This window comes from Mytilus trossulus, chromosome 14 (assembly GCF_036588685.1).
Source record: "Mytilus trossulus isolate FHL-02 chromosome 14, PNRI_Mtr1.1.1.hap1, whole genome shotgun sequence".
Taxonomy (NCBI): Eukaryota; Metazoa; Mollusca; class Bivalvia; order Mytilida; family Mytilidae; genus Mytilus; species Mytilus trossulus.
In genome coordinates this window covers 19297734-19325587 of record NC_086386.1, presented here as the reverse complement: position 1 = coordinate 19325587, position 27854 = coordinate 19297734, and the positions used below count along the sequence as shown (strand labels likewise).

The 27854-nt window shown below is 32.5% G+C and overlaps 1 protein-coding gene and 1 long non-coding RNA gene across 2 annotated transcripts; both read right to left on the bottom strand.

Annotated features, from left to right (window-relative positions):
• Positions 1-3275: 3275 nt before the first annotated feature.
• Positions 3276-9773, bottom strand: LOC134696434 (uncharacterized). The gene is made up of 4 exons (XM_063558246.1): positions 9729-9773; positions 6886-7024; positions 5877-6436; positions 3276-4250 (listed from the first exon to the last, which is right to left on the bottom strand). Exons 2-4 carry the CDS (start codon positions 7020-7022, stop codon positions 3934-3936), a joined length of 1014 nt encoding a protein of 337 aa, XP_063414316.1. The 5' UTR covers positions 7023-7024; positions 9729-9773; the 3' UTR covers positions 3276-3933.
• A 4180-nt stretch (positions 9774-13953) lies between these two features.
• LOC134695843 (uncharacterized) lies at positions 13954-19962 on the bottom strand. Its single transcript, XR_010102853.1, has 2 exons — positions 19818-19962; positions 13954-14129 (listed from the first exon to the last, which is right to left on the bottom strand). It is a non-coding gene; the product is annotated as an uncharacterized LOC134695843 (long non-coding RNA).
• Between the last annotated feature and the right edge of the window lie 7892 nt (positions 19963-27854).

Sequence of the window (27854 nt, the reverse complement as noted above, 5' to 3'; positions counted from 1 at the left end):
AGATTAAGAAGTGAAATAAAACAAAACAGCATTTCGGTGAGCTAAAATAGGTTAACATCGTTTCTTAGGGGCGAAAATTCTTACAAGGAGTTAAATGACAGTTTCAACCCTGTTAACTTATTTGTGGATTTTGTTCTGCTGTTCATGTTTGCTGTTTCACAGGAAAAAATCTATATTGGCCATACATCTTAAAATACAGTAATTCGATATCACTCAGGACTAAAATCAACAGAAATAGACCATGTCTACATGTATTATGATATACGTTTGTCATAATGTTCTGTCCATAACAACCTGTTATTAGATTTATGATAACAATTTCTAAGCAGAAACTCTTGGTGAACACATATTTGTGCTTTCATGTATTATTACCTGTTAGGTTCAGAACATCTCAGACAAAATCACCATGCTAAACAACCATGCTGGCCCTGTTTAAGCTAAAACATTAGAGGAGTAAACGACCAAAATAAAGGCAACAGTAGTATACCGCTGTTCAAATTGTTTTAACAATCACAGTAAATATCTATCTTTGACAATTTATTTAATTTGTTACAAAAGGTACCAGGATTATAATTTAGTACGCCAGACGCGCGTTTCATCTTTACAAGACTCATCAGTGACAATCGTATCAAAATATGTATAAAGCCAAATAAGTACAAAGTTGAAGAGCATTGAGGATCCAAAATTCCAAAAAGTTGGGCCAAATACAGCTGAGGTAATCTATGCCTGGGCACAAACCAAAACCGAGGGAATCACATAAACTATAAGAGGAAAACAACGGAAGAAAAAAACCACTGAACTGCAAAAAAAGACAATTGCCATCAATAAACAGAAGCGGATTTAGTTGATAACAATATCCATATATTCCTGACATGATACGGGATGTTTTAAGAACAAATGGTGGGTTGAACATGGTTTTATGGCTAGTCGAATCTTTAGTTTATATGGCAATTTTATTTTTTCATTGTCTTTAAAACATTAGTCCGTTTCTGTGTGTGTTACATTTTTATGTTGTGTCGTTGCTTTCCTCTTATATTTTATGAGTTTCCCTCAGTTTTAGTTTGTTACCCCGATTTTGATTTTTGTCCATGGACTTACGAGTTTTAAACAGCGGTATACTACTGTTGCCTTTATTTACGCCTATAAATTTTCAAGTCGCGGATGTATAAATACTAGAAAACAGTAAAATCAATATAACCAAAACGGACATCCAAAGGAAAAGGATTCAATTTTTGTTCCTTGAAATAAAAAAAAATCAATCGCCAATGTAAGACAACATGTAATTAAAAGCTAATGAAGTAAATTCGATTAATTTAGCAGAAGTGACAAGATGGAAAAAGTAAGTATAATTAAAGTTGGGATTTTTTAAAACAAATGCAAATATAGTACGAAATTAAAGATGATTGAGTACCAAAAATTCCCCAAAATTTGTCTAATATTCCTTAGGTAATATATTCCTGAGGTACTGTATAACATTCTGGTTCTATTAGGATTGAATTTTGGTTGCTTCAAATAAAAAAGCAATCGCTAATGCAAGAGAACTTGTAATACACAGCTAACCATATAAATTCGACTACTTAAGCAGAAGTAACATGATGGAAAAGGTAAGCATGATTATGGTGGGGATGTTATAAAACAAAATGCATTTTCTTCAAATTACAAAAACATAATGAATTTTGTTATTCTTCTAGGCATATTTGGTGACTCTTGGTTGATTTTTTATAGACAAACAGAACGAAGTTTACGTGGAACTTGTTATAATAGATTATAACTATTCAATGCGAAAACAGCGAGGAAAATGAGCCTGAATAAGGCTCCTTTAATATACATGTAGCATTGATACAGTAAATTTCTGTTAATTTACGTTTTAATTGTAAACACATTCAAAACACTATGTTTTGTTTATCCCAATCGATGCACGCAAATGTCATAATGATTTGACCATTCAACTTTTCGTATTCGAGTTCGTTAATGAGTATTTATAAAAATGAAATATCTTTTGCCTTGTATTCGTACAAAATTAACAATTTATGATTTTCGACCTGCAAATAAACTGAACACAGAAAGTTTTTGGTGCAAATTATAAGCAAAAGGACGAGTCACAATGACGGACAATTGTTTACCTTCATGTAAGACACATCTCGTCATCGTTTATTTTATATTATAATATTGTTATTCATAACAATACTTTCTGTAACATCTACTAATTATTTAACTAAGATATAACTGTATGTGTACCACGGCTTAAAGAAGAATAACCCTCTTTCTCCGCAGCAGAATCGACAGAACTTTCAACTTCCAATGATATATGACTGATCTTAAACTATATCAATTTTTTTTTAATTTACCTGTGGCGTCGATCTAGTCGTCTGAAAGACAATGCGTGGTTATGTTTTGGGTTTTTGTGTGCTGTCCTGGGTAGTTATTCTGTGGTTAGTTAGCACTTTAGTGATGACATGAATTAGGAGATAACTGTGTTGTATTTTAAGCTTGGCCTTCGTAAAACGTAGATTTTACTGTCGCAAATTGAGTTCACCTAGCGACGCGGAGCGGAGATAGGTAAACGGATATATGCGACAGTAAAATCAAGTTTTACGAAGGCCAAGCCTTAAATACAATACAGTGATCTCCATTCTAATGCCACATATTAAAATATATGTAAATTTATATTTTTTTTGGTAAAAATGGCATAAATGAAAAAGTCCGCGATCATTTTCATAATTTTACTGCCTGCAAAAGTATGAATTGATGCTCTTCAACTTTGTACTGGTTTGACTTCTTACTATTTTGATCTTTTGATGAGTCTTATGCAGACGAAAGGCGCGTCTGTCGTATTACATTTTATGCCTGTACTTTGAAGCATGTCGAAATGTACCATTGTATTGTTTATTTGCGTTTTTTTCTGTCCTGAATATTCATGCAATGATATGTACTGGAATGATGTCATGTTATATTGTCATTTTAGTGTTAAATTTAACATTGCCATAAAAGCGCGAGGTTTGGCTAGCCACAAAACCAGGTGCAATCCACAATTTTTTTTCTTAAAATGTTCTGTACCAAGTTTGGAAAATGGCTGTTGTTATTTTAAGTTTATTTTTTGTGTGTGTTGCATTGTCGTTTCTTTGTTGCATTTAAGTGTTGCTGTTGTATTCCTGTTTTCATCGGTTTTAATTTGTCAATCGAGTAATGACTTCGAACAGTGGTATACTACTGTTGCCAATAATTATACAGTGACAAATTTTACGAAGTAGACAAAGATGATATTGGCTGCAACAATCATTTATTTATTTTTTTGACATTTTACAGGTAAAAAACTTTTTCAAAACATCGGTATGAATCCATAACACAAAGTTAGTTGTGGTGTTATTGATTGAATAGCCCAGAATACATCGAGACCTATTCACGTATATTTATAGTCCATATGTAGGGGACATAAATAAAGATATAGTTTTAAAGTAAATGACACATCAAGTCTTGTAGTGATTTATGCAACGATTATCTATCATATGAACTTCATGCAATTATTCACAAAATTAAAATATTTGATAAAAAAAACTTTGCCTAGTAAAAACCCAAATTGTTATACCCCTCGGATTTCCAAACACCTCCACGCTCATTGATGAAATGATATTATATTAAAGGAATTGCTTTAAACAATAGGACACTGAGCAGCATTTTAAGTAGATTCATACTTTGCAGAAAATGAACGTAATCATAATACCATTTAATTAGAAATTACATTTCGTCACATTATTTTCAATTACAAGCCATTAGAGATATCACTACAAGGTTCAATTTAACAAATTCTTTTTATTTATTCCGATTAAAAAAAAGACTCAAAAATCCATGTGTACGACCGGGCGTTTTGACGTAAAGGTAGCTACGCGCATGAATTCATAGCACCGGAATATTGGACTGAACAAAACGTTTGCACTAGATTAAACATATAGCTATAAATGTCGTCAAAAGAATAGTAAATATCTTGATAGCTGCTATTGGGCATGCCTGATTGTCATTAGCAGGTAAGGTCTTGCAAAATTCCGGGCTATTTCCCTGTTGTTGGCATATGTCGTAACAAAACATAGGAGGATTGTTATTGTTCATGCATTCTTGAACATCAGGGCAGTTAGTTGGTCGGTATGGGTTATCTGCTCTACATTGAAATGAATCTGGCATATTTCCATCCCCATGTCCTTCTGGCGGTGGACAGTTACAAAGATACCCGTTCCATTCTTTCCAATCTTCCCAACCTGAAACAGTTAAATATAACTTGAAACAATCTTCTTCTGACTCACATTAACACCTTTCAGAAGTAAAAAGAAATGTAGCATTATTGATTTTTTTCATAGATTTCTCATTTCTAAACTGCTAAGTGGTTTCTGATTTCCTTTCTGAACTTGGACGATGGTTTTGTGAACCTTTGTAATTTCTAAACCTGTGCAGTGCGGTTTAATTGAGCGTCTTGATTAGCATCCTTTATTTTTTTCTTATTTAGAAAACTTTCTCTATGCATTATATAGTTTGACGCTTATTCTCTATTCTTTGTGTTTTTGCACCAATTATTCTCGGTCTTTTAAATTAAATAAACTCATCATAGATACCAGGACTAAATTTTGTATATACGCCAGACGCGCGTTTCGTCTACAAAAGATTCATCAGAGACGCTCGAATCCAAAAAAGTTAAAAAGGCCAATCAAAGTACGAAGTTGAAGAGCATTGAGTACCCCCATGTGTATCTATTCTTTTTAAGGCTTTTATTCTGTTTTGTTTGCTCATTATTCTCTATTCTGTAAACCTCAGTCAAACTCTCACACTTATTATTCTATTATTGCAAGCTTTTTTCTATAATATGGCTTTTAAAACTACTATGATTGCCACTAAAAAACTTTACAAAGATACAAATGAGCAAAGCCTGATGTTAAATAACTATGTTCGCTAGTATATGATAACACTTAAAAAGAGTACACTGAGCAATGGCTGAAGTTGAAAAACTATTGCTGTACATCTATATAACACTTGACATTGGTACAAATAAGTAATTTCTGATGACGGCATGAAAAGAATGTTCACAGATTCTTTGGAATTGATGATGGACAGCTTTCCAGTAAATATCATGTCAAGGAGAAAAGTGAAATACATATATATAAAACGTTCAAGGTAATTTGTTTTATTAAAACAAGCATATATGTTACCTGCTCTAACACAGGACTAAGATTTCTTTATAATCTAGTTTTATTGTGCGTTTTGCTGTATGTTTGTCTATCCAACATTGGCTGGAGAAATGGGAGGGAGGTGAGATATCACAAACAGTGTTTAACCACGCCACATTCTGTGCATGCCCAAAGATAGCAATCCCTAGCGTTTGTCAGTTTTGCGTATTTTTTCAATATTTGTGCATTTGCATAGTTTGGAGTTTAATGTGCAGTGCATTTTGCTGAACAAGTCTACAGTAGTGTTTATGCAAGGACCAGCGGAAGCCCATCTCCGGATGTGGAAGTCCATCTCGTTGAGTTGAAGAACAAATGCGTACCTTGGGCTGTTAAATTCGCTTTAGTCGGGTTGTTGTCTCTTTGACATTAAAGGTCGAAGTTAAATACATGAATAAATGACAGAAAGCTTTATATATATTCCTCAAATTGTATTCGTTTTTGCAAATTTGAATCACAGAATGTGGATTGTAAGAAATACTGTTTGGCAATGGGTTTTGATTATAACTTCTCCGATTGTCATATTATCAACATGATGCATATCCTATAAAGTATAATGATTATTTTCTACTTTGATATTATGTAAAAAAAATCGTAAAAGTATTTGGTTTAAAGCCGGTAGTTGCGCATAAATGGCATTTATTTTACTTGCATAAAATTAATATATACCTGAAGATGCTTTATTTGCTGGTTCGCAAATGTACTGCAAACCAGGAAGATTTTCTAATACGACACCCTTAAAACATCCAAGAAAGTACGGCCATGTCTCTGTCGCATGATATCTATAAGCGCCATTAACCTCTCTACCATGACATTCGTCAAGGTCAGTTGACGTCAACAGACTATTAGCATCTGATGCATTTGGACCATATATTGGAAATCCATCTAAAGCGACACCAATGAACTCATCGACCTCTCCTTTATACAGGCAGCTATCTGGAATCTTGTGATAATGATATGATCCTGTGTTTGTTGGATGGCCATCACAACTGTCAAAAGTCTCTTGTGTTTGACCTTCAACTGCATTTTCCATGTCAACATTCAACGGATTGAATATGGCTACGCCTGTTCTGGTAATACCAATCATACCCATTGGAACACAACCATGCGCTCCATTTTTATACCGTGGTATTTTTAGAATACTGATGTTATATTTTTGATTAGTTGCATCATTTGGATTGACCTTTTCCCATTGATGATCTGGTATTCCGGACGCATATATAAGATATCTAAAATATTAAAAGAATAGATTATAAAAAAATAGTGTGACCCCTTTCGCTTCCACCAAAGACTCAAAGACAGACATTTTATTCAATAATTAGATATTTTGTTCACAGATAAACAGGCGCGTTTGAACTGGAACTCCTGTTTTGCTACAGATATTTTCATTATGATTTCTTTTGAAACAGTTTATATACTAGTATATTTGACACCCCTTTTACAATATAGATTCGGGGCAATACATCTTAACTTCTCCCAAATGAATGGTTTTGTGGAAGTATGCACCTGGGACAAAATAGGGTTGTAAGTCTCAGGCTTCTGTGAAGAAAAATGCAACATGATCTATCATACAAGCTTTTTCTTGGATTTGCAAATGATAAATGCAACAAATAATCGTATATTGCTATTTTGTATCAGGATTAATGAAGCAACATTTCTATATTAAATATAGATTTACCTTTCTGATGGAGAAGTATCGACTTTTACTGATGATTGAGGAAAGTTTCCAGATGTTGTAAATTTTGACAGTTCTGTAACAGATAAACTGTCAATAAAACCGTAAATCCCAAGAGTTATGGCAGAAATTAGCAACATATCTGAAATACATAAAAAAATAAAATAATTCATCAGTAATGTGGCAGTTTGTTAAAAAAAAGTCACACCCTTACTAATTATCATATTTTGTTTGATGAAAAAGGCAAAAATTCATAATATGCAATACGAACGAACTATTTATACATGCACAAAAATTAGGCCGTTAGTTTTTCTCGTTTGAATTGTTTTATATTTGTCATGTAGAGACCTTTTAAAGCTGACTATGTGGTATGGGCGTTGCTCGTTGTATAAGGTCGTACGATGACCTATGGTTGTTAATTTCTATGTCAGTGGATGTTTTATAACGAGTTATCTCATTGCCAATCATATCACATATTCTTTTTGGTTTTTTTTACATACTTTAAGCAATAGTAAACTTGTATCGTTTAACTCCATGCTAAATTTAGACAAGATGTAAGGGTCGTTCGCCTTAATTTTAGTACATCAGGCACGGCATACAGGCACATATCTATTTGTTGTTTTATACAGTTTGAGTGTATGTTGCACATTGTATATATTAAGCATTCATGGTGCTGTGTTGAGGTCTCTATGACTCACTTTATACATTTCCTTTAATCGTGCTGGTATACACAATTAAACCATATTTGTTATCTATAATACCGTTTACAAGAAAACTTTTGCATTTAAAAAAATGGGTTAGACGAGATTTATTTCCTGTAACATCGATATATACACATGGAAAAAGTATTGCAACACCGAATTGAACTTCAAATTAAAAAAAACACTCTATATTGTTTTGTGATATAATTTATTGAAAAAGAACTAGTGAAATAAGTGCAGCAGTAGTATACCGCTGTTGGAAATTCATGAATCGATTGAGAAAAAACAAATCCGTGTTACAAACAAAAAATGAGGGAAAGACATCAAATATAAGAGGAGACTTCGACACAACAGAAACACAACAGTAAAATTTAGCACACACAGAAACGAACTATAATATAATAATGGCTATTTTCCTGACTTCGTACAGGACATTTTAAGTAAAATAGTGGGTAAACCTAGTTTTGTGGCATGCCAAACCTTCCGCTTTTATGGCAATGTTAAATATAACATTAAAATGACAACATTACATGAAAGGACTACAACACAAATAAATGGGAGAACATAAAGGACAGAGAAAAACACGAATAATAATTTACAAAAGATACCAGATTTAAAATTTAATACGCCAGACGGGCATTGCGTACACACAAGAATAACCAGTGACGCTCAGATGAAAAACAATCGACAAAATACAAAGTTGAAGAGCACAGAGGACCTCACATGAGTTTAATCAATAAATGCCAACTTGATAAATTCTCTTTTGCATAAGCAGCCACTTTATTCGTAAACAATAGAAAAATAGTTTAAATTTGTTGAATTATGTGATTGTTAGAATGTAATGGGTTCTTGACAACATTCACCTGCAACTAGACGCCAGATTATTGGCATGAGAAAACTCAGGTATGTCGTCAAATTTCTCGTATTGTTTGTCATCACCATTCCATTACAAGTCGTTTTGTGAACAAAATTCAAGCAACACATGATGTTAAAGATCTATCGAGATCAGGAACACCCAATTTAACATCAGCTAGGAAACACCAAGCATTGTGAAGGAAATGGTTGCCATGCTGAGGACTATGAACACGAACTGTTTGCGATCGACTCATTGCTGAATCCTGAAACCTGAATAGCCAAAGATATCAGAGATATTAAAGAGACATTCTTGAGAGAAGTGTAGTGCCTCATTTTGATAATCATCCTCTGGGTAAAAGGCCATGCAGTTTTCATTGATGATAATGCTAGGCCACATCGTTCCCGTACGGTTAATGATTATCTGCATCGAGAAGCAATACAAATCTTTCTTGGCCTGCTAGTTGCCCGGATTTTAACCATATGAAGCATATATGGGACATTATTGGACGTAGAGTGCTTAAAAAGAACACCTAAGTTCAGACACTTAATGAATTAAACAATGCCCTTCATAAGGAAAGGTTGCTGGAACCTTATCATCAAATTCGTCGACTGTTTGCAGGCATGATAAGACGTTTAGAGGCGGTTATCCGTGTGAATTTAAGCTATACAAAGTATTTATTCACTGGCGTATAACGATCAACCATGATGCGGAAAATTATCTTAAGATTTATTTTGAAATGTCTGGTATTCTATTGTTCGATTACAGTAAAAGTATTTAATATAGAATATTTTATACAAACATGATTTCATTTTTGTTTAATCAAAATTGTGGTAAATCAAAATTTGTTCATACATTTATTTATTCATTTTAATGCCAATGATTCAATATCATTATACAAATATTTTATCATATTCTTTCCAACAAAGGAGGCTGAATGTCCAAGGTTTACAAATCAAGGTGTTGCAATATTTTTTCCATGTGTATATTATGTATATAAAAAATAAGTTTAAATAAAATACCGACTCAAATGCAAATCGATAAGGAGAAATTCATAAAAACTGGAAAAAAATCAAACGTCATTAATTAAACAGAACAATTCAGATAAATACGACTTACTATTGTTGATTTTGTATTGGAATTTTCCAAAGAAAATGGTGGGTTAAAACTAGTTTTCTAGCTAGCTTATTCTGCCACAGGTATGACAGCTATTTTATAAATATTGTCTGTTCGATTAATTTTCGAACCTTATGTACCCATTTAATTTCAAAAGTATAAAATGTTTTTCTTACCATATCTTAAAATGCTTCAATAAGATGATTAACATCCACTGTAAAAAAATATTCTTACTGTGTCTTTACCCCTTCTGCAGCTTTTATTTAGACAAAGATAGATAGGTGTTAATTGGGGAAGAAATTATTGACGTCAAAAACACCTCATGCATTGTGTAGACTACGGAAATAAGAATGGAGTAGTTAATTGTTCGTGGAAGAATATGTTAGAAGAAAATAGATAAATAATGAAAAAAAAATGAAAAGCATTATTACATGTTTAAAAATGGAAATAGTTGTTATGCCCAATACAGGGACGTATATGGGTCCTTGGCCCAATAGCAAAAAATGAAAACAGTCATCTTCAATTTTTAACGGTTTTCCTGTTAGTGTAGCAGTCAGATTTTGCGAACTGTTCCCTGTAAAGTTTTCAGGTAGGTTAGACTTTCATATGTTTATGAGTTATATAAATATAAGTATACCGGTCTATATCAATCAAAACACGTCTTTGCACAGTTTTAAAGTGTAATGGTTGTTTTATAGATGAATAAGAACCAGGAGGAAATAAGCGCTGTTTAACCCATCATTTGCAGTGGAATTACGAATTTAAATATGTAATAGAAAGGCCGGCCGGCAGGATAGTTTTAATCGAGAATTTCTTTACGTTGATCAATTTGAAATAAAGGACGCTTAACTATGGTAACAGGATGGATGATGTCAGCAATCTTGACTCTGATTGGGCGAAATTACCAGATTGAATCCCCCTCTGCAAAAGAAAAATATAAGCTACAATAAAATAAAAGCATTACGGACATTAAATCGATCTTATATGTGAAATTATCAGGCCAGATCAATAAATTAAATAAGGTGTCATGATCACCACTTTCAAATTGTTTGTATTTTGTAGGTTTAACCTTTGATATTACATGAGCAGGTATTATCACTGACAAGTTATTACATCTACAGTCTAAGCTGAATCCTGGTCAATTAATAAATAAGATATCTTATATATTATATGCGATATCTCATAAAGTTTCTAAGATATCTTATATACTTTATAAGATATCTTCTAATGTTTATTATTATTGATATATCATAAAGTATATGAAATATCTTATTAATTATGTTTAACCATATGTCCCCCGTTTATTGTTTTTTACATTAATTATGCAGTTAGTTTTTTCGTTTGAATTGCTTTGAATTATTGATTTCGATGGCTTTTATAGCTGCCTATGCGGTATGTGCATTGCTCATTGTTGAAGGTCTTTGATCTATAATTGATGATTTCTGTGTCATTTGGTTCCTTTTGGAGAGAGAAGCGTCTCATTGGCAATCATATCACATCTTTTTTTTTATAATAAATCCAAATATTCTAGTTTAAAAAAAGAGTTGTACAGCTTCTAATTTTAAAGTGTTTATCACGGGTTTTAGCTGTCAATTTCGTGTACACTGTTTCGACTCAAAATCCAATATTTTATGTTTACGTACTAAAACGTCTTTCCAACTTGAAATACATCCCAAAGAAATCAATTAACAATGCATATGCTCGTTATAAAATGTTTCAACTTTTCGTGATGTACCTACAATAGGTCTTCGGACGACGGACGACGACATGATACCAATATACGACGAAAACATGAACTATTGCATAAGGTCTAAAAATAAATGAAGAATATGTCCCCATGGACACAGATGATGCTGCGGCTTGCAAACAACATTACAAAGAGACATAACTCAAGAACATTAAAAGTGATGCTACCCAAATTTATTCTTGGTCTGAATATTTGTGGAAATAATTATTGTGTAAAGGTTTCATAATGTTTGTTTTGGGCAACCTGAAGTTACAGAACGGAAATTAAAAATTTGCAATTTTTCAATTCATAAAGGGGCATAACTTGATATTGGTTAATGTGACACCACCAATATTTAACTTCATCTGTGTTTTGTGATTATCAGCATTGTGTATAAGTTTCATAACATTTGGGTGAGGCAACTCATGAGAGATGGAAACTAAAATTTTGCATTTTTTTCTCATTTACAAATGAGCTTAACTTAGGATGGTTAAAATGAACCACCAAAATTCAAACTTGATCTGTATTTTGTGGTAATAAGCATTGTGTTAAGGTTACAAAAGATTTGATTGATCAAACTTAAGCAAGAGAACAGAAACTAAAAAACTAGCATTTTTTTCGTTTTTAAAGGGGCATAACTCTAGAACAGTTAAAGTGACCCAATGTTGTAATAAGCATTGTGTATAAGTTTCAAAACATTTGTGTTGAGGCAAACTCAAGTTAGAGAACAGAAACTAATTTAGGGAGGTACTGACTTACAGACTAACAAGGGTAAAACTTAATGACCCCTCCGCTACAGCAGGAGCATAAAAACAGACCAAACACAGAAACTTAATAACTTGAACCCCTGAACCCTGAAAATGAGTCCAGGTCATATGAGACCTGTCAGTAGACACTCAAATCAATCAATGTATTCGTAGATAGTAGATATTTTTGTGTTCTGTTAAATTGTTCCTTATAAAATTGTTATACGATGATGACTGATGTACCCATATTTTGACTATTTTATTGTTTATTTATCGCATCAATGTAAATATAACGGAATTTGATAAGACTGTCATTAAAGTAAGAGGGTTAGCGCTATAGATCCAGGTTTAATCCACCATTTTCTACATTTGAAAATGCCTGTACCAAGTCAGGAATATGACAGTTCTTGTCCATTTGTTTTTGATGCGTTTTGTTATCTGATTTTGCCATGTGATTATGGACTTTACGAATTGATTTTTCTCTCTAAGTTCAGTATCTTTGTGGTTTTACTTTTTAGACATGTACACCTTACAATCATTCCATACATCAAATATGGTAGACCTATTAATAACAGTATCCAAGATATGGAATTGACCACGAAAGCTTGACCTTGTTCACTGATGCATGGAATGATGTCAAGGTCAAGTGAAAACTGTCTACATAAGGATAACACAAGGTAGGCACATACCAAATACAGTTATACTTTTACTCTTGTAAGAGAAAAATTAAAATTACAATAAATCTTAACCTTTTTTTACAAGTAGTGAATATGAGGTCAAGGACTATGAACATGGCAGAAACTTCATAACATAAGAATAAATGTATACAAAGTACATGTATGAAGCATCCAGGCCTTCTCTTCTACTTTCTGAAATATCTAGCTTTTCTAATTTAACATGCTGCTGCCAGATCACTATTCTTGTGTCAAGCTTTCTGCAACTGAAATACCAGACTAAATAAAATTCATCATAAAGTGCAATAACTCCAAAAGATTTCTGCCATCTTATCAAATCTGTACATCTTGTCCGGCTGGTAATTTTCGTTTTCTATTTCAAGTTTCTCTTCATCTATTTTAGTTTTCAAGATATTCAGCAAAAAGATTCTTATAAGGATTCGACCAAGTATTTCAATGATTTTACTTAGGGAAGACATCAAAAGTCCAATGTAGGATAAAAAACTTAATTCACATAGTTCATTCACTGCGTCCCCCCTCCCTAAACTATTCGATTTATGTTTTAGATCCTTCATTGATCTTTTGGTGTCATCCCTTAATTGTAGATCTTTTCTTGTTGATCATTTTTACAAGTTAAATTTTTATTTTCAATTAATAATTGCATGGAGTGGACTCAACCAAATTATTCAATATTTTTTTTCTATGCTCTACAATGACTCCATTAAGTTACAGAGATTAGTTATGGGAAGGGACTAAACTATCCTGGTTAGGATTGGACTTGTATTTTTTTTTGGTAAATGGGTAATAGGTAGATCTCAATATTTTAAACAGTTCTGCCACATCAGATCTTCACCTAAGGCTATCTGTACCAACTTTCAAGACAATGATAATAGACAAAACTTCCATTTAATCCCTAGGCTACAATCGATTTTTTTCAGCAATTTCAGTCATGTTAAATGGTAGGCTGGCTCATTGGACACTTTTTTCAAATAGAAACCTAGTAATAATTGTGACCGAAATTTGGATCCAACTGACAAAGAAGTTTAAGTTTTATGTGAAAGTAAATGGACTGCTAGCTTCAATGGATGATGACAAAAAAAAAACAAGTCATGAGTATAGCAGCTTACTTGACCCTTGTAATTTAAGGGCAATAACTCCTATAAAAAAAGTTGAATATTTTTGTGGAGCAAAAAAGTAAGTTGATCTTGACATTGAATTGAGCATATAACCATGTATAAATTTACTTCACATTAAATAAAACAAAAAGTTATGTATTTATTGTACACAATCATACACTACATTTATCACACAGTAAATAAATTGTCTGTCTACATGCAGTGTTTTGGTTGTCTTGGATCTTATACCATACATTAGTCTTCCATTACAAAATATGCAGGATTCTTCATTCAAACTGCTTCAAGACATAAGGTACTGAAACAGAAAAAAAGAAAAATATTTATTTAAACATTTGTCATGTTGTACCTTGAACATGTTATTAAACAATGTTCAACATCTTTCCTGGATATCAACACTGATTAACAGACTATACTAGAACCTTTTTTGTACTTTATGATTTCTATTTTCAATTAAATTTCTGCCATCGTATAGTGCTATCATCATGTAAGATCTTAAATAATATTCTACATTTGTATGCTTGTGCATGTCCACACTTAAGTTAAAATGGACTTCATTAAAAGGATTCCAGACACAAACATGACAAATAAGTGCTTCAACAAAGTTATGAGGAAGAACGACTAATTTAGACCATAAAAAATGTTTTACAGTCACCATGACAAATTGGTTGACCAACATCTCAACTCACTATCCACATGTTTTTGCTGTCATACAATACCTAAAAAGCATTCCGATTCATATCTGATTGTGACATTATAACTAAGAAGATTCTAAAGAATTTTAGTGGTGATGAATTTATCCTTGATATATATATTTTTTTTAAATAGATATAGGAAGATGTGGTGTGAGTGCCAATGAGACAACTCTCCATCCAAGTAACAATTTAACCAGATGCTCGGCAGGGCATAGCTTTATACGACCGCAGAGGTTGAACCCTGAATGGTTGGGGCAAGTATGGACACAACATTCAAGCTGGATTCAGCTCTAACTTTGGATTGTGATTAAATAGTTGACACAGCATAGGTTTCTGACACAGAATTAATGTGTTCTAATGAACTTAAAATTTTTGTTTTCTCTTAGAGCAATTCACTATGCTGTTGAATGTTAATCCTCTCAAAAAAATGTTTGAAGAAATTTTCTTTTTATTTATGAAATTTCAAATGAGAAAAATTGAACCCAATTTTTTAATCACATCCCCCTTTCCCTTATTCCAAAACTAATCTCAATTAAAATATTCTAATGGAGTTTGCAACAATAACTACTCATTTAAATACATCATAAAATATTAAGATGTAAAAAAACTGCTTGTTATCACTGAATGGTAAAGATTATTTAAATTTATCAGTTGGTAGTAAAAAGTGAATATACATTGTATATTGAATATAACAAAGATTTAAGTTGATTCTGGACAAAGAAAGATAACTCCAATTAAAAAAAATTCTTGCAATAAGATATTTCTTGCTTACTATTCTGGACAAAGAAAGATAACTCTAATTAAAAAAAAAAAATGCTATTTCACAATATTGTGAAATTAGATATTTCTTGCCATTGCACAATACTGTGCAATTGAAAAGACTTGCTATTGCACAATACTTAATATAATAATTTTAGATCCTGATTTGGACCAACTTGAAAACTGGGCCCATAATCAAAAATCTAAGTACATGTTTAGATTCAGCATATCAAAGAGGCCCAAGAATTTAATGTTTGTTAAAATCAAACTAAGTTTCATTTTGGACCCTTTGGACCTTAATGTAGGCCAATTTTGAAAACGGGACCAAAAATGAAGAATCTACATACACAGTTAGATTTGGCATATCAAAGAACCCCATTTATTCAATTCTTGATGAAATCAAATAAAGTTTAATTTTGGACCCAGATTTGGACCAACTTGAAAACTGGGCCTATAATCAAGAATCTAAGTACATTTTTAGATTCAACATATCAAAGAACCCAACCGATTCATTTTTTGTCAAAATCAAATTAAGTTTAATTTTGGACCCTTTGGACCTTAATGTAGACCAATTTGAAAACATGACCAAAAGTTAAGAATCTACATACACAGTTAGATTCAGCATATCAAAGAACCCCAATTATTCAATTTTGATGAAATCAAACAAAGTTTAATTTTGGACCCTTTGGGCCCCTTTTTCCTAAACTGTTGGGACCAAAACTCCCAAAATCAATACCAACCTTCCTTTTATGGTCATAAACCTTGTGTTTAAATTTCATATATTTCTATTTACTTATACTAACGTTATGGTGCGAAAACCAAGAAAAATGCTTATTTGGGTCCCTTTTTGGCCCCTAATTCCTAAACTGTTAGGACCTAAACTCCCAAAATCAATACCAATCTTCCTTTTGTGGTCATAAACATTGTGTTTAAATTTCATTGATTTCTATTTACTTAAACTAAAGTTATTGTGCGAAAACCAAGAATAATGCTTATTTGGGCCCTTTTTTGGCCCCTAATTCCTAAACTGTTGAAACCAAAACTCCCTAAATCAATCCCAACCTTTCTTTTGTGGTCATAAACCTTGTGTCAAAATTTCATAGATTTCTATTAACTTAAACTAAAGTTATAGTGCGAAAACCAAGAAAATGCTTATTTGGGCCCTTTTTGGCCCCTAATTCCAAAAATGTTGGGACCAAAACTCCCAAAATCAATACCAACCTTCCTTTTATGGTCATAAACCTTGTGTTAAAATTTCATAGATTTCTATTCACTTTTACTAATGTTAGAGTGCGAAAACTAAAAGTATTCGGACGATGACGACGACAACGACGACGACGCCAACGTAATAGCAATATACGACGAAATTTTTTTCAAAATTTGCAGTCGTATAAAAAGTAAACCATTATAGGTTAAAGTACGGCCTTCAACACGACCTTGGCTCACACCAAACAACAAGCTATAAAGGGCCCCAAAATTACTAGTGTAAAACCATTCAAACGGGAAAACCAACGGTCTAATCTATATAAACAAAATGAATGAATTCATGAGATTTGAATGTCAATAACAGCCTCTAAATTAAAGAAAGTAAGACATACATGAATCAACAATTTTCAGGACAACATGCATTCTTGATGTATTATTGAGAAGTAAATGCCCCAAAAAACAATCAAATATTTTGTCAAATAAGTCATAATATTTGATCTGTAAAGGTTTTTTTATCAAGTGATCAAGGATAAGTTTAAGAATAATTATATACTTTCAGTTTTCATCAAATTTATAGATTGAACGAATCAATATTTATGTAGTCAACATGGTTGGTGTACATGTATTAAACTTAAGATTCAATTCACATTATAAGATAATACATGTATATCTTGATTTATTTCAGCCTCAAAAGGGCAATATATATTTTTTTACCCAGGACTGTTTTAATGGGGTTAAACATGTGTTAAAGGTTCAAATATCTTCATTATTTCTAGAAAAATGTTTTCTAGAGACAAATGATAGGTAATTGATACCTTTCTTCAATTTGCATAATTTTAAATCTTCTATTGATGATATCAAACATGCTTACCAAACATTGTACTCTACTTTTCACAACTATCGAGAACTGATGACCAATTGCACCCTATCATGGCCTATGTCAAAATTGAACACAACAACAGATGTTTTGATTATTTCGTGATTTACGCAAGAGAAAAACGTGATGATAATAGGAAATGAATAAAAATATCTACTTAGCATAGTTAACACAATCAGCTTTGACCACATTTATTTGAAGAATTGGTCCTACGGAGCAAAAAGATTGTTACACTTTAGAGAACTGATAACACTAGTATATAATATGGTAGTATGAATCATGATAATCGGATGATTTATATTCTATAAATCTATTGTTTTGGTAGAAAATAAACTTTCAAGTCACCATTTTTTTCTTCTTGGTGCTAATTAGCATGATTAGTAAGACAGATTTCAAAGTTTAACCCAAAATCATTTATGCAAGTCCAAAGCATTGCAAAGTAAATAATACAAACGATTTTATTAGATGGTTAAAGGATAATATGTCAATATATGATCCCCTCAAATTAGATGTCTTCAGATCTTATAAGGCAGTGTCTGCGCGTACCCGCATGCGGGTACGAATAGTCAAATTGCCGTTCTAGACTGCGCGTACCTACATCCGGTTTTCTAATAAAATGCCATCGAATCGGGAATGAAACGTGAAATAAATATACGAAAATAATTTATTATCGATAATATGGGAATTTCGTGTAGAACGAGTGAAGAATATGAAAAAATAATATTTTCAAATTGTATTTATTAAATAATGATACATAAAAACATTGCTGCAAAATTAAATGCACAATGATGGAACTGTACAGGATCAATTATTAAACTAAGTATTGACTGTGAAAAGAAAATACACTTTCGGGACGTCTGGAACGGGTGTGTTTTAAGATCGAAATTTCAGGATTGACCATTTCGGGATCCGGGATTTCATTTTTTCGAATTTCAGGATGTCGATATATTTAGTTTGTATAATAAATTCAGAACCTCGGGATTTCATGTTTTTAACCCCGGCATGTTGGGATCAGGGTCCCTCCGCAGTGGCGGATTCAAAAATTTTCATACGCAAGGGCCCGTTGTTCATAATATACAGATAAGCTCTAAAATTATTCATCTGTCTTTAAAATCAATAGAGAACAAACAAAAAAAAGGATTTTTTTGTGGAAAAAGGAGGACCCGGGCTAGAAAAACAATTATCCTGTCCCAAATTACCTATGACTTTCGATACCTTTTCTGAAATTCTCAAGTCAATAAATGTTTTACAAAAAAAGAAGATGTGGTATGAATGCCAAGGAGACAAAAAACCAAAATGACACCGAAATTAACATTTAAAGGTCACCTTACGGCCTTCAACAATAAGCAAAAGCCGATACTGCATAGTCTGATATAAAAGGCCCCGAAATGACAATGTAAAACAATTCAAATGAGAAAACCAACAGCCTTATTTATGTACAAAAAATGAACGAAAAACATATATCACTGAACCACTGAATTACAGGCTTCTGACTGGAAGGTTCATAATACATGTATGTTCATAATGAAATTAATAGAAAACAAAAAATGGGAATATTGGAAATTAAGGAGGAGGATTAAAAAAATATTTTCCTGTCCCCAAGTACCTATGACTTTTGATACTTTTCCTGAAATTCTCAAGTCATTTAAACTTTTACAAAATTCTTCCTACAACACTTTACATCCTTTCAAATACGCCCTGAATGCACGCGATTTCGCAGGTGTGTTCTAGTATTCTTTAAATTTGCATTAAAATTTTATAATAGTATTAATTTCTATCATGTTTTTCTTTTACAGGGACTGTGCAGTTTCATTTTCCATCATTGTGCATTTAATTTTGCAATGTTTATTATGTATCATTTTTTAATAAATACAATTTGAAAATATCATTTTCATACTCTTCACTCGTTCTACGCGATATCCCCATATTATTGATAATTTCCGTAGATATTCACGTTTTATGACCGATCCGATGGCATTTTATTAGAAAACCGGATGTGGGTACGCGCAGCCTAGAACGGCAATTTGACTATTCGTACCCGCATGCGGGTACGCGCAGACACTGCCATCTTATAACAAGTCAGTTTCAAACACCACTACAGACCAATGATTTGTATTAGATTTATTGACAACTAGTCTTGTATTAACAGCATACAATATTAGGCGGCATGGGTTTTGCTCATTGTTGAAAGCTGTACAGTGACCTATAGTTGTTTATATCTGTGTCATTTGGTCTTTTGTGGAGAGCTGTCTCAACAACTTCTAGACTTCTTATTTACATGATTTATATTGTCTATTCATTTTTTTTTGTGTGGTTATTATTTTTCATTCAATTGTACTTTAGTGTTTTCATTATGTTTTTTTTTTATAAAAAGGACGCATAACTAACATCTTTGTCCTTTCGAATGATATAATTTTGAAGGTGATAAATAAAAGGAGAAACTTTTTACCTCCTCGGATTATTCCACAAAAAGCTAAAAATAGGATAACATTTTGCTTCGTTCCGGCTCTTGCTAGTTTTTTCTCATCATCTGGAGTCATTGATTTTTCTTGTTTCAGCCTAATCATGATAAACTCTGTAGAAACACGCCGTTTGGCATTTGTGGACAATAATGTTCAGTGTAATTTTATCTCTTAAAATATGTGGTTGAAAATGGTTGTAATAAGAGCCGAGAAGATTAAGATGATGTCATTATTAGGTGCGTTTTAGGAATTTTAAACTATAGTGCCCTTTTTACATTTTTTTAAACTTTAACCAAAAACATTAATATATCATTATCGCATTCGTCTCAATCACACAACTTACTACTAATTGTTGATTTTAAAACATTTTACTTGTAATTGAAAGATGCTACTTCTAAATGTCTTTCCCCAAAATTGCTATTTGAAATAAATATACATATAGAAGAAGAAGAAGATGCTTTATTTCCATAAAATGGGCTCACAAGGAGCATACTATAATATCATTGTAATATAATATTCTTTTACAAATATAATAAACAACACAAGTTACAAACACAAATAAGAAACAACAGTTATCACATATTAGTATATATATAAAACCTTTGTCCCAGGCACACCTCTGGAAAGTAACAAAAAAGAATACTGCGAGTAGTCTAAATATATCTAGCTGAACTGCAAGAGGCACCTAGGGACGGTGCTATATGGCATGGAGGGTGCATATTAAAATGTGTTTCGGGACATTAATGATATGGTAAGATATTGTAAGAAGTTGCACATAAATGGTATGTCATCCTCGTGCCTGGTGCAGAGGAGTCAGTACTATTTAAAGTGACACAACTGCAAGAGGCACCAAGGGACAATGCTAATTGACATGCCAAAGTGCACAAATTACAAAAAAGATAAAATATTACCAGTTTAATAAAAAAAATAATAATATCGCAAACAAGAAGGTAATAGAACTTGTACGATGTGTCCTGTACCCCACCATGCCAACCTTGTGCCTAGTGCAGAAAGCCTGATTAAATATTTATCTTTAAAGTTATATTTTATCTTCATCAATTAACTCACAGACAGATATCAAAATATCAAGATTCTCTACATTAAGAAGCCATATCAGTTTTTGACTAGGAATCAAATGCTTAAAGTTTGGGCATAGTAAGTCAATAGTGGAATTCAAATAATTTCTCTTATCTTGTGATGATGTACATGAGAATAAAAAATGTTTTTCATCATCAACTTCATTTGAGGTGCACCTGAGACATATTCTGTCTTGTCGGAGAGTACCCTGATAGCGACCTTGTTCAATTCTTAGTCTGTGAGAAGAAATACGCAATCGAGTGAAATTTCTCCTCTGCTCAGGTGATTGTAATATAGTAAGGTATCTTTCAAGACCAAAATGAGTCTTAAAAGTGCTATAGCTACAAAGCTTCCCATCAGCACAATTGTGCATTTGGTTTCTCCATTGTATTTCATAGTGCTCATACAAAAACTTTTTAATTAAAATTTTGAATCTAAAGTTGCTTGCAAAGGTTAGACTGTCAACCCCATTAATTTTTTTTTGCAAATAGTTTAAAGATCCATACCAAGAGGGAATTTTTGATTCAAATAATAGCTTTGACTCTAAATATGCATCTTTTAGTAAGGGAAAGGATTAACCCAAATTTTCAAGCCGGTGCCAGTATCTGATCATAGATTTGGTGATATCAAAATGTAAAGGAAATCTCCCAAGTTCTGAAAGAGTGGCAAGGTTTGTTGCTCTTTTCCCCACACCTAGTAATAATTTACAAAATTTCATATGTAATCTATCTGAAAAAAGTTTAGGATAAGCTTGATCAACTGTATAAGTCTGAGAATTTAATTTTTTTTTGAAAGGATTAAAAAAGCCCCAAATTTCCGAACTATACAAAAGAATGGGTTTAATTGTATGATCAAATACATGGAGGCTGTTTTTAATATTGGGATTCAGTGATAAAAAGTCCTTTCGTAGCTTGTAGAATGCTTTCAATGCCTTATTGTACAATTCCTTCTGAGCAAAGGAAAAAGATCCTGATGCACTAAATGTTATACCTAAATATTTACAATGTTGAACACAATCTATCAACATGTCATTAAAATAAAAATTATGTTTTATATGCCTGCCTGCTTTGTTAAATACCATCACCTTAGTTTTTTTTAGATTAATTTTCATACACCAATCTTTACAATAATTATTTAATTGATCAAGTTTACACTGAAGCCCCTTTTCCGAGGAAGAAAAAATGACAATATCGTCAGCATATAATAAACAATGAACTGGCTTTGAGTTAACCAAGACTGGATCAGGTGACTTTTCTAGATAATCAGGGAGATCATTTATAAATATTTTAAACAAATTAGGACTCAAATTATCTCCCTGTTTCACTCCCACCTTAGTTGGAAAAAGGTCTGTAACTCTATTCTTTAATCGAATACAGGATTTACTCTGGGCATACATACTCTTAATTATATTATAAAAATTTGTACCCAGCCAAATGTTTAATAACTTGAGTTTTATACCTGGATGAATGACCGTGTCAAAGGCCTTTTGGAAATCAACAAAACAGGCAAACACTCTACCTTCTTTAGTATGACAGTACTTATCGATAATGGTCTTAAGTATGAACATATGGTCAGATGGTCGCGCTTTCCTTGTGAAGCCAATTTGGCTATCTTTAATGATCTGATATTTATCTAAAAATTTGCAAAGACGGGTGTCAAGAATTTTATTAAAAAGCTTCCCCAAAGCATCAGTAATAGTTATTCCTCTATAATTATTAGGATCAGATGCATCATTCCCTTTATGAATTGGGAATATGTAGCCAATAGTCCAGGGTTCTGGGTATTTTCCATAAGAGAGGCAATTATTAAAATTTTTTAGTAAACAAGGTAACAAAGAGGTTTGACCATATTTTAGCATACTGTTAGAGATGTTATCCAACCCTGCTGCTTTATTAATTTTTAAAGATGACAAAGCAGTAGATATTTCGGTTTCAGAGATCCTACTATCAAGTTCATTAAAGCACTTTCTTTTTTCAAGAATATTTAGCTTTTCCTCCAAAAATTGCAGTCGTTCTTTAAACTCATCTTTTGGTTCTGTCAAATTTTTAAAATGATTCAACCAATCAAATGGTGCGACTAATGCACTTTTATCATCCTTTTCCTTACCCTGAAGTTCATCAATCAATTGCCAGTACTGCTTAGGGTTTTCCTCGTGCAGTGTTTCTATCTGCTTCAACAAAGACTGCTTGTACTCTCTGTATTTGTGTTTTCGTGCCTTAGTATATAAGCGCTGTAGTTTATAAAAGTGACCTTTAACAGCAGGATCTCTGGGAAATCGAGAATAAATTTTCCCATAACTAAATAGGTTTTTTCGCAAATATGCAAGATTACAGTCAAACCACTTTTGGTGTTTAACCCCCTTACCCGTTTGGGCTTTACGCCTTTTAAGGGAAATATTGGCAGCAGTTTTAATAATGTCTGTCAATTCTAGAGATGCGCTATCAATTGCATTTTGGGAATTGATAGGCTCAAGTTTAAGGAATTTTTCAAGTCGCTGCTGAATTTCTGCCGTAAAAAGGGCATCTTGAAAAAGAGCTGGTGAGTCATCTGACCATATGAAACCTGGTGACATTTTATGAGTATTAACACTATCACAATCAGTTTTTAAACAATATTTTGCAGACAATGACCATTCTAACAAACAATGGCAGTCTGATAGTGTTGGTATAAAATTACATATCCTCATATACAAAATTTGATTTAGGATACTCTCCGACACTAAAACATAATCAACTGTACTAGCTCCATTAGGTGTATAACATGTTAGACCACCAAAGGTGTCACCAAGAACTCGACCATTTAGAATCCTTATTTGGTTACTAATACACAAGTCAAGCAGGTCCCTGCCCCTTGAGTCAAGTTTATCATCTTTGCTCCTTCTTTCAAGAATTTGTTTATCGCTGAAATAGGACTGATATAATGGAGAAAGATTATTACTGTCATCTATGATGAAATCTGCATCAGAAGCCACTCTGGCATTAAAGTCCCCACACAATAATATATTACCCTGTTTTTGATAGGAAGCAATATCCTTTTCTAAACATGTAAGAATATCATGGTCAAGTCCTTTGGAATATGATGACCCCTCTGGTGGGTTATACACAACACATATAAAAAGATCTTTGTCAAATCCAAAGAATTGTTTTTCTAATTTCACCCACTGAAAATCTGGGATAGTTGATTTTAGAATTTTCACATGTTGCTTTAGTGAGGGCTTGCGTAGTATTGCAAGCCCTCCAAAATGCCTGTTGTTATATTTAGTTACAGGTCTACAAATAAGATGACAATGGAATGACCCTATATTAGTTATATTAGAATCATACCCCAAGTGGGTTTCAGCAAGGAACACTAGATCTAGATTTTCCATATGTTTAAAAAAAAGGGGGTCTTGAATCTTGTTGTTTTGTCTTTTTTTTAGACCACCCACGTTCCAGAAGCCCATTTTAATGGAAGATAAATTATCACAAGTCATTTTACAAAATAAAAGAGTGTCTTTAATTCTATCTTATAAATTTTGAATTGTATATATATATTGAATAACTTGTTTTAATGATTTTAGATATTAATAAGGAATTTGAATATGAGATACTGGCTATCCTAACTCAATATCTTTATACTACAAAATTTTAGGGTTTTAGCTACATGTACATGTGATTGTGATATGAAAGTAATAATGCTAAAAATATTTTCACAACTGATAGAACAATGTTTTATCATAAACACACAGATATTTATGCATATAATATAATATATATATATACGAGTTGTAGCTAGCATACTACATATGCATACACACACAAAAGTTTTGATAGCTAATTGTTACATAGTTGCAGCAAGGTAAGATGTAAAATAACGACAAAACAAAACAAATACAAAATATTAAAAAAAAAAACAACAACAATACCCTGATATAATAATATTATTCAATATTTAGAAATTATGTGCATGTGAAGTAGCTGTTGTGCATGTATATGTAAGTGCCCCCTCAAATAAACAAGAGACAAGAGGAAACAATCTCTGATAGTTCCCCTGTGAATATTTTTTATATTAAAATAATGAGAAAAAAAAAAAAGCAAACCAACTAACTGACTGATATTTGAAGCAAGCTTATTTCCAGTTTATCTTCTTGTGCCCCTACCTTTACCTCTTGGCCCCTTGGATTGGGACCGCCCTCTTTGCTGGGTAGGCATAGGAATATCAAGGGCCCAATGTATTGCTTTTTTAATATTACTGGCCAAAATAGACACCCCTTTTGTAGATAAGTGGAATTTATCATCAGCTAATAACTCATTGATGGGATTTCCCTGTAACAGCATATTACTATGTTCACAATATGTCACACTCGTGACTTCATTACTAATAACTGACTGTTTAACTAAGGCATTTATGATTTGGCCATTTGTAAAAAACCCAATATCATCTTTTCTTGGGGTAGTTAAAGAAATGACAATTTTAGCAAGTGACCATTTGTCATGAATTAAAGATATTAATTGATCAAGTTCATCAATACATTGCTGTGGAGTAAGATGTTTCAAGTCATTTGTTAAAGAGTGCAGTACAACCAAATCTGGTCGGTCTTCATGTGAAGTGACATAAGCTACTGTTTCTTTTAATGTATATTTCACTACCTTTTCCACAGTAGCTGCAGTAGTCAGCTTAGCCTCGTTAATGGCTTTAATGTTTGATGTTCCTAGAAAAAGAACTTTCGGTTTGCTCTGTGTGTCATTCCTATGTTGCTGTTGATTAGTTGCTGCCTTATTACTAGATGTCTCCTTGGCCATGTTAGCATCAAGCTGGGCAGCAATATGATTTTTAAGTTGGATTACTTCATCCTGGGCTGTGTCCAGATTTGTTTTCAGTATACGGATATTTTGTGTTAATTGCTGTATTTCCTCATCTTTCGCCTTTACTTTTTCGGTGTACTGATTGAATTCATATTGGGAAGTTTCACAGGATTGCTTTAATTGCTTCCTTGTTTCATCAAGCAGTGATTGTAAACTTTTGATGTTTACTTCATTATTTGATCTTTCTATTTGAATGTTACCATTCTGAATTTTTAGTTGGTTCTCTAGATGTAAAAGCCTATCTCGAAGTGTCGATATTGTCTTTTGAAGAGAGGTAACCTCAGATTGGTCTTTAGCTCTAGGGTTAGCCTTTATTATGGTAGTTAGAGTTTCACAAGAAGTGGTGATTGCTGTGATCAATTTGGTATAATCATTTGATTGTTGGCTTGCTGTTTGCATGATCGCCTCAGTTATTGTTTTTTCAATACGACAAAAGTGGTCCACTAAATTTGTGTTTTCAGACTTGCTACATGTAACGGTAGGTGTATTTGTGCGCTCATGCACATCCTGGTGTACTGTGGATTTGATAGATGTTATTGAATCATCAAGCTTGGATGAAATTGTGTTGTCGTTTACATCTTTTAAGGTTTGATCTAGGTCAAACTGTTCCTCTACTGTAGCATGTGTCGTGTATGTAGCATTATCAATCACCTTGGCTAAGATTTGTGTCAGGACAGGAAAGTGAGAATGAACAAAGGTCATGAACTTAGATCCCTGAACCCTGATTGTCCCGGTTGTAACGAAGAATGTTATGTTGAACTGCAATGCTTGTTCCTTATCCAATATTTCGATGACTATTGAATTATTGTTATTGTTAGGGTCGGACCAAGTTGTCGGTACATCATACCATTTAATGTCAAATTTATCATTATTTCCCATGTCAAATCAAATCAAATCAAGTTTATTGTACAAAAACAGGCCTCCAGCCCACGGTACATTTATAAATTCACAATTTAATATCAACTACAGTTCAATAATAACATATATTAAACAATACAACACACACATATTACCAACATATATATATATATCTATTAATTTTCAAAAAGTTTTATAAACTTGTATTTGTAATAAATTTATTTATTTATTAAGTATATTCATTTTATCAAGTCATAGTGACAAGACTTCTTCTCTACAGCATTTAGCTTTTTTCAAAAATACAGCCAGATTTTTCAAAGTAATTAAATTTTCTGTTCTAAAAAGACTAGTTAAAGTGTCTCTGTTACAATTACTTTGACACCATAATGGTAAAAAATTTCTCCTTATGTCAGCCAAAATTGGACAAACAAGTACAAAATGGAATTCATCTTCTATTTCATTTGTATTACAAATTTTACACAACCTATTTTCCCTTGGTTGGTTTTCGTGTCTACCTTGTTCAATAGCTAGCTTATGGTTTGAACATAAAATTGAAAAAATTTCATATCTAAGATTATATGACAGTTTCTGTATATTTTCATTTATACAAATATAATCCTTAACTTTTGAATAAAAAGCACACTTTGATGAGTTGCCAATATAATCTGACCAAGATTGTAAGTTTATATCTGTAAGTCTCTGTTTAAATAAATGTAAAAACAATTTTGCATCTCCAACACTTTGACTTTCCCATACAACACCAAATCCATTTGAAAATAATAGTCTTTGCACTTTAGAACACCAATTTAAACGTCCATTTTCATTCATTTTATACATCATACGATAGCATAGTTTTGGAAGTCTGTTATCATCCATGCATTGTAAGCTGGTAAGTGTAGAAAATACTTAATAGGTTTACACACATAATTTATATATAGTTCATGACGGCCACATTCACCTCTTGCTATGTGATTATTAGTCTTTTGGCCCATTCCAAGTAGCCATTTACAAAATTTATTTTGAACAGTTTCAATGTCTTTCACTTTCTCTGTTCCCCATAATTCTGCACCATAATAAAGAATTGGAGCAACCATAGAGTCAAATAACTTAAATCCAAGATTTATATCTCTAGTTCCAAGTTTACACATACAATGTTTTATCATGTTCAGAGCCTTTTCACACTGCATTCGTAATGTTTTGCAACAGTAAGTCCATTTCAGTCTATTGGAAAAATATATTCCTAAA

Excerpts from the sequence above, each read along its gene's own strand:
- LOC134696434 (XM_063558246.1), bottom strand. The coding sequence starts at position 7,022 with ATGTTGCTAATTTCTGCCATAACTCTTGGGATTTACGGTTTTATTGAC. Across the intron at positions 6,437-6,885 it reads GATACTTCTCCATCAGAAAG|ATATCTTATATATGCGTCCG; the intron begins GTAAATCTATAT and ends TTAATATTTTAG. Across the intron at positions 4,251-5,876 it reads AGCAAATAAAGCATCTTCAG|GTTGGGAAGATTGGAAAGAA; the intron begins GTATATATTAAT and ends TAACTGTTTCAG.